The sequence below is a fragment of the Mixophyes fleayi genome, chromosome 7 (assembly GCF_038048845.1).
Source record: "Mixophyes fleayi isolate aMixFle1 chromosome 7, aMixFle1.hap1, whole genome shotgun sequence".
Taxonomy (NCBI): domain Eukaryota; kingdom Metazoa; phylum Chordata; class Amphibia; order Anura; family Limnodynastidae; genus Mixophyes; species Mixophyes fleayi.
In genome coordinates, this window is record NC_134408.1 from 153,302,373 (window position 1) to 153,314,435 (window position 12,063).

The following is a 12,063-nucleotide window of genomic DNA, read 5'->3' on the forward strand; positions in this document are numbered from 1 at the left end:
TACATGACACTGGTATGTTTTGTCACATGTAACAGTAAATAGAGCAGCTCCGTGAAAATGTGTGAATGAAAGGTTTTACTTATACAGTAAGTTCGGGACTTTCTGTTCATTAGAGCCCCAGGAGAAAGAAAAATCATGGAACATATCATGTCTAAGACATCTTTTTTCAAGGATTTGCCGTACGCTGAGAAATTGTTTTATTTTTCTATCCATTTGGGCTTCTCCTACAGAGGTAACACAACAAGTTGGTCAGGATCCCAAGTGGGATGCCAGAACCTATTTTGGGACCTCCTGCCTGTAGGGTATGCAATATGTTATTGGTAACTTATCCCATAACAAGGCCACACTGACACCCCAAAATACAGAAAGTAGTGTACGTATGTAACGCCTGCTGGGTGGCATAAGTATGTTTGGCACTCGGACTAGAATGGTTTGAGTGTTCCAATGCCCAGACAGACAAGTTCAGTGTTGGGTTCAGCTGAGTGTGTCGAGTTTGAGGTCTGAGAGGGAGAGGGACGTTTCAGAGAGATGAGACCAGTGCTGTGAGTACATGTTCTCAGTGGGAAGAGAGATTAGTGTGCAGCTAATCTGACAAGTGTAAGATTAGAATTTGAGAGAGTGGGGGTGTCCTACTGTGATGTCTATGTGTGGATGGAAAACCCAGGTACCCAAATATACAGAACCATCCGGTGCAGAGAGAGACATAACAGAGAGGACGTCTGCAAGCAGAGTTATGGGGAAACCCAAATTAGTTACCCAAAAGTTACTGTGCAGGAGCAGAGAGCGAGGGGCCCGCCTTGAATGAGTGTTAGCTCTTGAGTGAACAAGTTATTTATGCTGCAATGTGTTATTCCATATAAAGACCATGTATAGGCTGTAAATAAATAAATAAATAAATATCACCCCTTTATCCAAAGTAGATGACTGACACCCCTTATGTTTGATTGCTAGTTCACCGGCCTCTCCCGTGTTTCATCTTTATTCACACCTGCATGTAACGGGACCTCTGTATGCCCACCATGACCTCTACACCCTAGGGTGGTAAAGGGAAAGGTGGGTGTCAGAGAGGACACGCTACCCAAACACACATACATGCAAACTGGGGTTACAATAAAAGGCTGTCTCACTATTTATGTCTTGGGGTTCATTTTCCGCCCCACATGCATGGCGTCTGCATTCCATTTTCCTTCGATTTATCCAACTGACCCTTATATAGGTACAATGACCACATTCTGGATTTTGGAGCACTTTGCACATTCCTTTCCACAATTGTGTATCTGGCCACAAAAGTGCAGGGTGAAAAAAGTTAAAATATCACATCAATATCTGACAAAATATCTCTTTAAGGCAAAGTCCGTTATTCATTTACATTTTTTATTTTTGTTCAAAAAATACTGTTCATCCCAACCTCATATACATCTTACATTAATCACCAGAGGGGACACTGAGACCGTCTCCTTTATGTGTCTCTCTAGATCATTTGATATTTTTTTTACATTGACCACTAACTTTTCTCATTGTTTTATGATACTGCTTCCGTGGTTCTTCACATGCTGACCTGAGCAGATTGCCCTGCACTGATGAGACTTAACTAGGGTGAAACAGGTCTGTCTGCAGATGCTCTGCTTCATCCATAAGTATGTGTGCTGCTCTATAAACCCCGTGAGCGGGGCAATAACTTAGAGGGCTGTCATGTAAATGTCTTTACCCACAAGGCCCTTCTACTTTTGGAGAGGATTAGGTGAATGTTTTACGCAGGAAGTATAGCTTGAAATGCACCCTAACTCTTCCCATTGTTCTAGTGAGATTACAATAGTTGACATACACCTAAAAATGTGGTTTTCCTAAATAAACTGAAGGTAAAAATGAATATAATAATAATATAAGGAACAATGCCCTCATCAGACCATTCTGTGAGTCCTCATTGTCATTCATGAATGAGATGAATATAAATTATTTGCTGCCAGTTACATCCTGGAACTATTGACACAGACCCAACAAACACTGTCTAGAAACTGTGTTTATTTAGTTTGCAGCAGAATGGTGAGATACAATTGTACATATTAAATGCAGTCCAGGCCTCTGGAGCCAATAACAGAGAACTTTCTGAGGAACGTGCACTTGTCCAAGGTTTGACCTCCAAGCACAGAGAGAATTCTCCACTCCCTCTTCCATCCTGGACTACGTTTCTGAATATACTGGTAAGCTCCTTCCTGCTCGCCTCTCTAGTAAAGCAACAGGATATAAATTAAAGCTGCTGCACTTAGAAGAACAAATTTAAATGACTCCAGTTTTGTGATGACTACAACACTTTCTATGTTCCTGACGTTCTCATTATCAACCTATGACATTCTATCTGCTAATTACTGGACACTCTGGGACTATTCATTGTAGACAATTGTTTGGGGGGTGATTATGTCCATTAAAAGGGTTAATTGGAGCCTTTAAAGAGATGACATAAATCACAACCTCACTAGTAAAGTCCCTAAATGTAAGCATGGACTTCTTCATTGAGTATGGTCTATTGAGAGTGAGCAAAGTGTCCTCACAAGTTGAACATGGACTTTTTGAAGCTTCCAAACAATTTTGCCTTTAACTGAAGGGTGTCTGTACTCTGAAGAGAGGATCCTTAGTAATGAGTTTTAGGTTGTCCCACTCTCTAGAAGTTTTCTCACGTGGTTCTCTAGAGAGAAGGAAGAGACAACTTACTCAAATATCGTGAGATAGAACATCAACATTTTTATTTTTAGAAAGACATAGCTTGGAGGCTGAACCTAGCCCCCGCTGATGATGTTAGAGGTGGATGGTATATGAGGAACATGATTTCTGTACAATGGCACCAGTGTCTGGATTATGACAATGGTGTTATGAGCATTGGGTTGTTTTGGAAGCGGATATGTCTGGTGTCTCTAGATGAGGTGTTTAGTTTAGTTTGTAGATATCAAGTATGATCTTTGTGACTGAGAATTTAGTCTTTGAGAACGTGTTTGATGTCTTCTGATGATAACCATGGATTCTTCAGAGGATAAGTGTGTTTCTTATGAATGAGAATAGCTAGTCTGTGACTAAGTTGTGAGGTTGACCATCATTATGGAGGATGAGTATCTTCTATGTAGAGTTCTATGGGCGAAAGACTATATTCATTGCTGAGTATGAGTGTAATCTGCATTAACATTGGATTGCACATTAACATTGAGTCATTATGTTCTGGTGGCCGATGACCTTGAGCTTCTGTAAATACTGGATGGGATGTACACAAATGATAATCTTAAAAAGAACCAAAGCAACTAAATCCAAGAGTCTCCATGTGTACAGTTCATATGTGGTATTTTATTCCTACCAGTTAAGCACTGTCCAACGATCACCTCTAGTCCGGGTACAGAATAAAGCCAGAGAAAGTGCTGTATTTATTGTTGTTGCCTCCGTGAGCTTTCCCCCCGTCCAGTTTGACATAAATCTCATCCCCTGAGTCCAAATGAAGCACCACACTGTTGCTGGCATAGTCGTAATTCTGATCCGCATCTTGAGCTATAGCACTGGCTCGGACCTGAGGAGCAAACAGAAGAGAAAGTTGATTGGTGCAGAAACATGGTTAAGTGATAGGCATCTGGCTAAGTCTAGTGAGCGCTATAAAAGGAACAGAAGAAAGGTTCCTGGGAAAACAAATTATAGAGTTTGGTATTTGATTTCCTAGTGTTGAGGTTGTGACATAATCTCACCCAATTGTACTGAATCCTTTTACACTTAATCTTATGTATCTTATTTTCATAATGATATGTCTTCACTGCTCTGCCAAGAAAACTGTATCACAGGGACACAAGTGTTAGTTTTCCTGACTGACAATACAGGACATACCCATGGGGGTAGGGCACTAAAAGTACCCGACCTCCCCCATCTTAGTACGTAGAGACCTGGGGACATCCTTGTATGAAAGAGGGGAGTCCCTCTAGTAGGTATTATATGGTGATCAGTGTGGTCACCAGGACAATAACCCCCAACACTACAGAAATCGAAGTCTGGGGATGGGGAGAATCTCCTGGCTTCAATGGACTCATTTGAAAGAGTCCCCTTAGTGGTAATTACCTGAAATCACCAATGACACCCTACACTACGCAGATTCTAGAAGAATCAGAGGATGGGGGAGGGTCATTAAGGCTTCATTAAGCTCAGGGGTGTCCTCATTTGATGCGATAGGTTGTCTAGTTTTTAAAATGGCCTTGTTGGGCTTTCCATATTGATCCTAAATATTTTGGGCCTGATTTATGTTTGGACGCAACCTGAGTTTTAAAAAAGCATTTAAAAAAGAGCACAGAACATGAGTGTAGTTCTGACTGTAATCAAATTCAAGTGGATCTCAAGATACGCTTCCATCTGAGTATGGGTGACAGTACTGGCTGTATGGAGACACTTAGAACAGACTGCAGGACACACATTATAAGGTCACATCAGAACACATTAAAAAAAACAACTCATAACAGAATAATTATTAGTAAAAATATGGATTTTTAAAAACATATTTTAAGTTTTTTTTATATTAAATATACAACTCAAGATGCTTTTAATGCCTACTGTACCTACAATGGGCCTGAGTCATTAAGAAGAACAAAGCAAAGAAAAGGAGTAACTTTGGACAAAACCATGTGACATTGTGCATTAGAGGGGGAGGTAAATTTCAAATGTGGGGACAGATTTATAGTTGGGGTAGGGCATGTCCTAGATCAACATTAAATTTCAGTGTAAAATTAAAACTAGCAAGTATTTGTATGTTAGATGAAAAAACAGCCAGTATTTAACTTATCTGCAAAATAATAAATTGATTTGCACCCCTTGCATTGTAATATGGTTTGTCCCAGAGAACATTCGCTCCTTTTATTTGCCTTACCTTCATTAATGACTCAGGCCCAATGTGTTTATATAGTCTATCTACCTTGCATACACATGTTCTGTGCCATCTAGTGGTACACATACCTGTAGTTTTTAATACAAAGTTTATGCCGTGTCTGTCATCACTATCAGTTGTCACTTACACCTGGTGCATGTGATACGGCTGAAATAAAAATACTATTTCTAATTAGTTACTGGGAACGTTCTTACTGTACATTCCCTCCCCCATTCCGCCCTTCAAGTCATAAACACTGATAAGTGTCCTTTACGTTTGGACATAAAGTACATGTAATTACGTTCATTGGCGTAAGATCCATTTTTGAGTATGCGCAGAGCAATATACTAATATGTCAGGGATTTACGTCCGAACATAAACCAGGCCCTTTATGTGTTTCATTCAAGATAGTGCAAACTAACAAAAATATACATTATCATTTTCCAGGGCAGATTTTTTAATGAAAGCCAATGTGCAGAATCCTACTGCTTGGGAAAAGTATATTGAAGCCAAAGCAAGAAACATAAAGTATTTCTTGGTTGTGTTTAGAAAAAAATACACATTAGCTTTTAGTTCACTTTCTTGTACATCTTTCACTTTGTATCTCAATAACAAAGTTAATTTATGACCTTTTGCATCTATTTTCTTTGTGTAACAGGAGGTATAAGCCAACTAAAGTCACCTACAGTCTTCTGAAAGGACAAACTATCTGTGTGGGAGCTGCACAAACAAATGACGGATATTGATGTTGGAATGTGACCAGCCCAGAAAGTAGCAAACTAGGCTCAGCAGAGGGGGAGGAAACCCCCGGAGGCGAAAGGGTTAAACCACTGAACCCAACCTGCATTTAGTAAATCACTCAGTTTAGAAAATAATCTGATTGGTTGCTATGGGTTACAACACATTTTTCCTATCTGACAATTACCCCCTGGGGAGCAGATTCCACTACAAAATCTACACATCATCCTTCCAAATATTAATTATAAATGTTACACTAAACACCATAACAACAGGGCTGCCAAGCAGGGGTCTCACATCCCTGGACCCTTACATGTTTGTATCTATTTTCTACACACTATGGATCCATTATCCCCATTTACTTATGTGTCAGTCAGCGCAGAGATTTCTCCTGCCCGTAACTATGAGCTGGTCCTGGGTGCAGGATGCTGCAGGAAGGTGAAACAGGGATTTGCTGCTATACAAATATTAATGGACATTTATAAGACTGGTAAATGCTGCAGACAGGAGAAATGTCTATAATTTAACAGATGATTCCAGTCCAATGAGCCACAGCTGAGGTCACACTGATTCTTAACAGATACATAATCTGTATAGGTTGCTTATAGGGAACGTTTATATCATCGATACATGTTATCCCAGTACTTTCTAATAATAAAAATTTAAACCTGGCTCTTAACATAATTATTACATGAACATTGATTGAACTTAATTATCCATTATCCGTATAGTCCCACAAATTAGATTTTTCTAGCCCAAAGAATTTTAACCAGTTTGGTTCTTTGATCCCCTAACTGGGCAATAAAAGGTGTAGATTACCCCTCTCTGATAAGAGGGCATCAATCAGGGTGATAGAGAACAGACAGCTTCCTTCATCCAAAATACATAAACCCCTTGAATCCATAAACACAGGGATTTGTAGGAAATTATTTCACTAAAGTAATTTTTAGATTCTCAGATTTTAGGACATATTATGATATTAACATATTTCCATACTGCTTAATGACAGTGTATGTTATAGTGTGTGAGTGTGTACGAGCTTGTGTGTGATTGTGTAAGTGTATTGTCATTTATTTACATAGCGCCAGCAAATTCCTAGCGATTTATGTGTATGTACTTGCACGTGAGTGTGAGTGTGTATATGTACTTGTATGTGAGTGTGAGAGTGTGCAGATAATTGTGCTAGTATTAATATAATTTGCATTCTTCTTTTTGAACTAACGTTTCTTTGATGACTATAATTAGGTGATAAAGCTGAATATCTGTCCCCTCTGTCATTGTTCTTGGTGTAGGTACAGACGATGCTTAATACACAACCCTGCTCTGCGCTAAATCTTCAGCCCCCTCTACCCCCAACACAACCTGTAACTGGGACAGAGAATCACAGCGGATAGAATCTACTTATATCTGTAACAATAACTTGATACATTATTACAAAAGTACAAAACTGTATTGTACGAATTCTGACCATAAAGATACAAACTGTCACCAAGTCCCAGTAGTTCTACAAAGAGCTCCGCAAAGTTTAACCCCTCAAAGTAACAAGCGACTGATCTGTCACCCCCGGACTACCCCCAACCCCCTCCCATAAATCACCCGGGTCACCTGGCAATTCGTGCACCAAGCTGACCCCTCTCCCACCCCCCGGCTCACCTGAGGCTCTCACCCACCCTATAGGTCTCACCTGTGGCCCTCAATACCCCCCCCCCCAACCTGCAGATCACTTCATCTTCTGTCTCACCTGTAACCCCATCACCCCCAGCTCTCATCTGTCGCCCCTCCCACCCCCGGGTCTCACCTGTCGCCCCCTCCCATCCCCTGGTCTCACCTGTAGCCCCCTCCCACCCCCGGGTCTCACCTGTAGCCCCTCCCACCCCCGGGTCTCCCCTGTCTTCTCTCCCACCCCCGGGTCTCCCCTGTCTTCTCTCCCATCCCCGGGTCTCACCTGTAGCCCCTCCCACCCGCGGGTCTCACCTGTCGCCCCTCCCACCCCCGGGTCTCACCTGGCCGTTCTTGCAGAGGTCCGCCCACATGCTGGTGCCGTCGCCCCCCCGCATGAGGATGTGGTAGGTGAAGTAGTAGATCCCGGGCACCTGGCAGGTGAATTTGCCCGTGCTGGGGTCATAGTGGTTCCCCAGATTTGTCACCACATCGTCAAACTTCAGCAGCTCGTACCCCTCGTGGGGGCTCTTCAGCCCGACATAGAAGGCGATGCGGGGTCCTGGGAGGGCGGCAGACACAGTCCCGGATACTGAGCCCCCCACACTGGAGACCCCCGATCTGCCGGGCTCTCCCCTCTCTCCAGCAGGGCCCCTTGGTCCGGGGGGTCCCGGCTCTCCCGGGGGGCCCCGGGCTCCTGGCTTGCCCGTTCTTCCTGGCTCACCCTTTGGCCCCTGGATGAAGGGCGGGGGGGCCCCGCTGAGGTCCTGCAGAGCCTCCCCCGGAGTGTTGGGGGGGTGGCCGGTGTAGGGGTCACAGATCATCCTGCAGGTCCCCAACATTTCATAGTGTCCCTCGCCCGGGGGTGGCAGTGCCAGCAGCGGGATGACAATGACCAGGACCAGGAGCATGGCGACCCCCAGGGCCACTAGCCACACCCGCCTGCGGGGCACCAGGGTGAGAGCTGGAGACGGAGGATGAGAGACTGCGATCTGCTCACTGCGAGCCGGGGACAGAGTGACAGTGAGGAGGGGGGAGGTGGGACTGAGCACTGGGGGCTGTGTGCCCGTCATAGGGATGCCCCCCGCCGGGGGACCCCCACCATAGACATATATATATATATATATATATATATATATATATACTGCATACATAGAAATACACACAAAGGGTTACTCTGCATTTATTACACTGCTCCTCTGTAGCACCTGCAGCCTCCCAAAATCTACATCACACTTTATATACACAGACTGTCTATCATGCTGCCTCTCCACCAGGGGAACCCCTGTATCCAGACCCCCCCATCCTCCCCTAATTTCTACATCACTTATGCTGTATACCTGACATATACCAACCCCCATCTACACACAGCACATAGTCATAGTGCACCTCCAGTATAAGTGTCAGTAAATCTCAGCTGCTCTGTATGTCAGTAAATCTCAGGTGTTCTGTATGTTAGTAAATCTCAGGTGTTCTGTATGTCAGTAAATCTCAGGTGTCCTGTTTGTAAGTAAATCTCAGGTGTTCTGTGTGTCAGTAAATCTCAGGTGTTCTGTGTGTCAGCAAATCTCAGGTGTTCTGTGTGTCAGTAAATCTCAGGTGTTCTGTGTGTCAGTAAATCTCAGGTGTCCTGTTTGTCAGTAAATCTCAGGTGTTCTGTGTGTCAGTAAATCTCAGGTGTTCTGTATGTCAGTAAATCTCAGGTGTTCTGTATGTCAGTAAATCTCAGGTGTTCTGTATGTCAGCAAATCTCAGGTGTCCTGTTTGTCAGTAAATCTCAGGTGTCTTGTTTGTCAGGAAATCTCAGGTGTTCTGTATGTCAGTAAATCTCAGGTGTTCTGTATGTCAGTAAATCTCAGGTGTTCTGTATGTCAGTAAATCTCAGGTGTTCTGTGTGTCAGTAAATCTCAGGTGTTCTGTGTGTCAGTAAATCTCAGGTGTTCTGTATGTCAGTAAATCTCAGGTGTTCTGTATGTCAGTAAATCTCAGGTGTTCTGTGTGTCAGTAAATCTCAGGTGTCCTGTTTGTCAGTAAATCTCAGGTGTCCTGTTTGTCAGTAAATCTCAGGTGTTCTGTGTGTCAGTAAATCTCAGGTGTCCTGTTTGTCAGTAAATCTCAGGTGTCCTGTTTGTCAGTAAATCTCAGGTGTCCTGTTTGTCACTAGTCTCAAATGTGAATTCAATAAATATTTCAATAGTATCTAAATCTCATGATGAGACTTTCAATTGGTGCAACTGATACCAACATCCCTATATAAACTACTATCTATAAATAATACTATACATTCTATTACAAACCTTTGTATGCCAGGTTGTGTCAGTAATATTATATGTGAATTCTATGGTTAGTTATTTAAAACATACAGCGCCCGACCTGGGCGTGCTGCAATTGTAATTTTGTAGAAAATATTCTGATTTCTGCGCTGCGCACGTATATTGAGATACGTCCACAGAGACACTTCTCAGACGGCAGATATCTCTCTCTGGTAACGGAGAATTGGTGTTAAGATACATGAGGATGATCAGCAGCGCAATCTATCAGCTAATTCATCTCTACGATATTGGGTGTAAGTTTACATTTGAGATCCGTGTAACTCCACGTGCATACGTCAGTGTGCACTTCTTGCACCAATGTGAATGTTTACATGGATCAGTCCCACCACGTCCAATCACCCTGCATAATGCCCTAATTCTGTACCTGTTACAGTGTCCCCGTATTGTCCCATTTGTCTGAGTGTTGGTTGCACTTTGGTCTCATTGACTGAGATAGTTTTCTGAGTTAAAGAAAAGTCCCCCCCCCCCCATACTGTCCTGTATTTGGATCTGTCTTCTGTTTTTTATGCCCCTTATGGGCCTATTTATCAAAGCTCTCCCCCCTGTGAAATCCCTGAAAACAACAGTTTTTACCACTAAATTACTATGTATCATTGTAGCATCACACATATATCTCAGATATCTGCTGCTTTGCATCTCTCATCGTTTTTCTGAGCACTCCCCATAACAGTGTATGCCAGATTTCCTTTCCATAACGGGTGACGCCTCTCCTCTCCTCATAAGCTGTCTCTTCTTCTCTCCCCATAAGCTGTCTCTTCTTCTCCCCTCATAAGCTGTCTCTTCTTCTCTCCCCATAAGCTGTCTCTTCTTCTCCCCTCATAAGCTGTCTCTTCTTCTCCCCTCATAAGCTGTCTCTTCTTCTCTCCCCATAAGCTGTCTCTTCTACTCTCTTATTACCCGTCCCTCCATATTTCCTTCCCATACCGGGTGACGCTTCTCCTCTCCCCATAAGCTGTCTCTTCTCCTCTCCTCACAAGCTGTCTCTTCTCTTCTCCTCACCTGGCCTCTCAGACCCCTTCCTCAGTCTCTCATTACTTCCACTCCTCCTACTCTTTGTTATGCACCCATCCAATGTGTTAGGCGCCCCCCCCCTCCCCCCTCCCCATTCATTGGCGCATTGGGGGACCTCATTGGGCACCTAGTTTGCTGGTCCTACTTCTCCACAAAATATGCTGCCCGAACAAGCAATGCACCTTACAGCGCTAACATCACAGTGCATAACAATACGTGCAAGTGTGCAACAAACGTCACGCCAACACACATGAGCACTGTGCCCGGGCTTCATCCTGCACGTCCTGGGTATATAGAATCCGAGATTTATTGATATGAGAGAGAATAACTTTCCATATAAATTTTCCTACTAAGCTTCTCATCCCATTTGCTGAAATTGTATTATACCTGTCAAGCAGCGGCATGCTCCCAATGTAACAAATGTATGGAATTCAGAACAGGTAGCAGATTAACTCTGAACACATCATGTATCATACAGAACATCCCTGTGACATTATTATCCTTATTATCGTAGATTTGTAAGGTGCTACAGTGCTCCGCAGCGCCGTACAGTAGGGAAAACAGGACATACATAAAACAGGGACATACATAAAACAGGGACATACGTAAAACAGGGACATACGTAAAACAGGACATACATAAAACAGGAACATACATAAAACAAGGACAGACAAGGCAGACAAAATAAATGCAGACATGAAAACAAAAGGTATAGAGGACCCTGGTCACTACAGAGCTTACATTCTAAGTGGGAGAGGGCCCAGCTTAAACAAGAGGAGCGAGTGTGACTCACAATGGAGTTTGGGACGGCTGTGAAGGTGGATAAGAGTGAGTAGTGTTATCGGGGTTAAGGTCACCTCTAAAAAGGAGATGGGTTTTCAGAGAAAGTCTAAAGATTTGGGGGCCGTAGGAAAGTCTGATTGCAGCAGATGTGGAGCAGTGAGAGAGGGAGATCAGTTTAGCAGCAGCATTTAGGATGGATTGAAGTGTGGATATACGGGTGTCAGGAATACCAGATAACAGGAGGTTGCAGTAGTCAAGATGGGAGATGATGAGAGAATGGATGAGAGTTTTGGTAGCATGTTGAGTAAGAAAAGGGCGTATTCTGACAATGTTTCTAAGGTGGAATCAACAGAACTGGAAGAGAGTCTGGATGTGAGGAATAAAGCAGTGGGCGGAGTCAAGTGTGACACCCAGGCAGCAGGATTGGGAGATGGGGGAAATTGTGGGGGGAGATTTGAGGGCAGGTGGTGACTCTGGCAGGAGGGAAGATAATAAACTGTGTTTTGGACATGCTGAGCTTTAGGTAGCGTTGGGACATCCATGTGGAGATAGCAGAAGGACATGAGATAGTACAGAGGGAGAGAGGTCAGAGGAAGAGATATAGATTCTGGTGTCATCAGCGTAGAGGTGTTATTGAAGGCTGAATGAGCAAATTAGTGT

General features: G+C 43.4%; 1 protein-coding gene across 2 annotated transcripts; it reads right to left on the bottom strand.

Annotated features, from left to right (window-relative positions):
• Nucleotides 1–2,005: 2,005 nt before the first annotated feature.
• On the bottom strand, nt 2,006–8,372 carry C1QL2 (complement C1q like 2). 2 transcript variants are annotated; one of them, XM_075181216.1, is made up of 3 exons: nt 7,621–8,372; nt 3,341–3,547; nt 2,006–2,683 (listed from the first exon to the last, which is right to left on the bottom strand). In XM_075181216.1, the coding sequence occupies exons 1-2, from the start codon at nt 8,347–8,349 to the stop codon at nt 3,368–3,370; spliced, it is 909 nt and encodes a 302-aa protein (XP_075037317.1). In that variant the 5' UTR covers nt 8,350–8,372; the 3' UTR covers nt 2,006–2,683; nt 3,341–3,367. The 2 variants fall into 2 exon arrangements, with proteins under 2 accessions (XP_075037317.1, XP_075037316.1); XM_075181215.1 differs by having other exon boundaries at nt 2,006–3,547.
• Nucleotides 8,373–12,063: the final 3,691 nt, after the last annotated feature.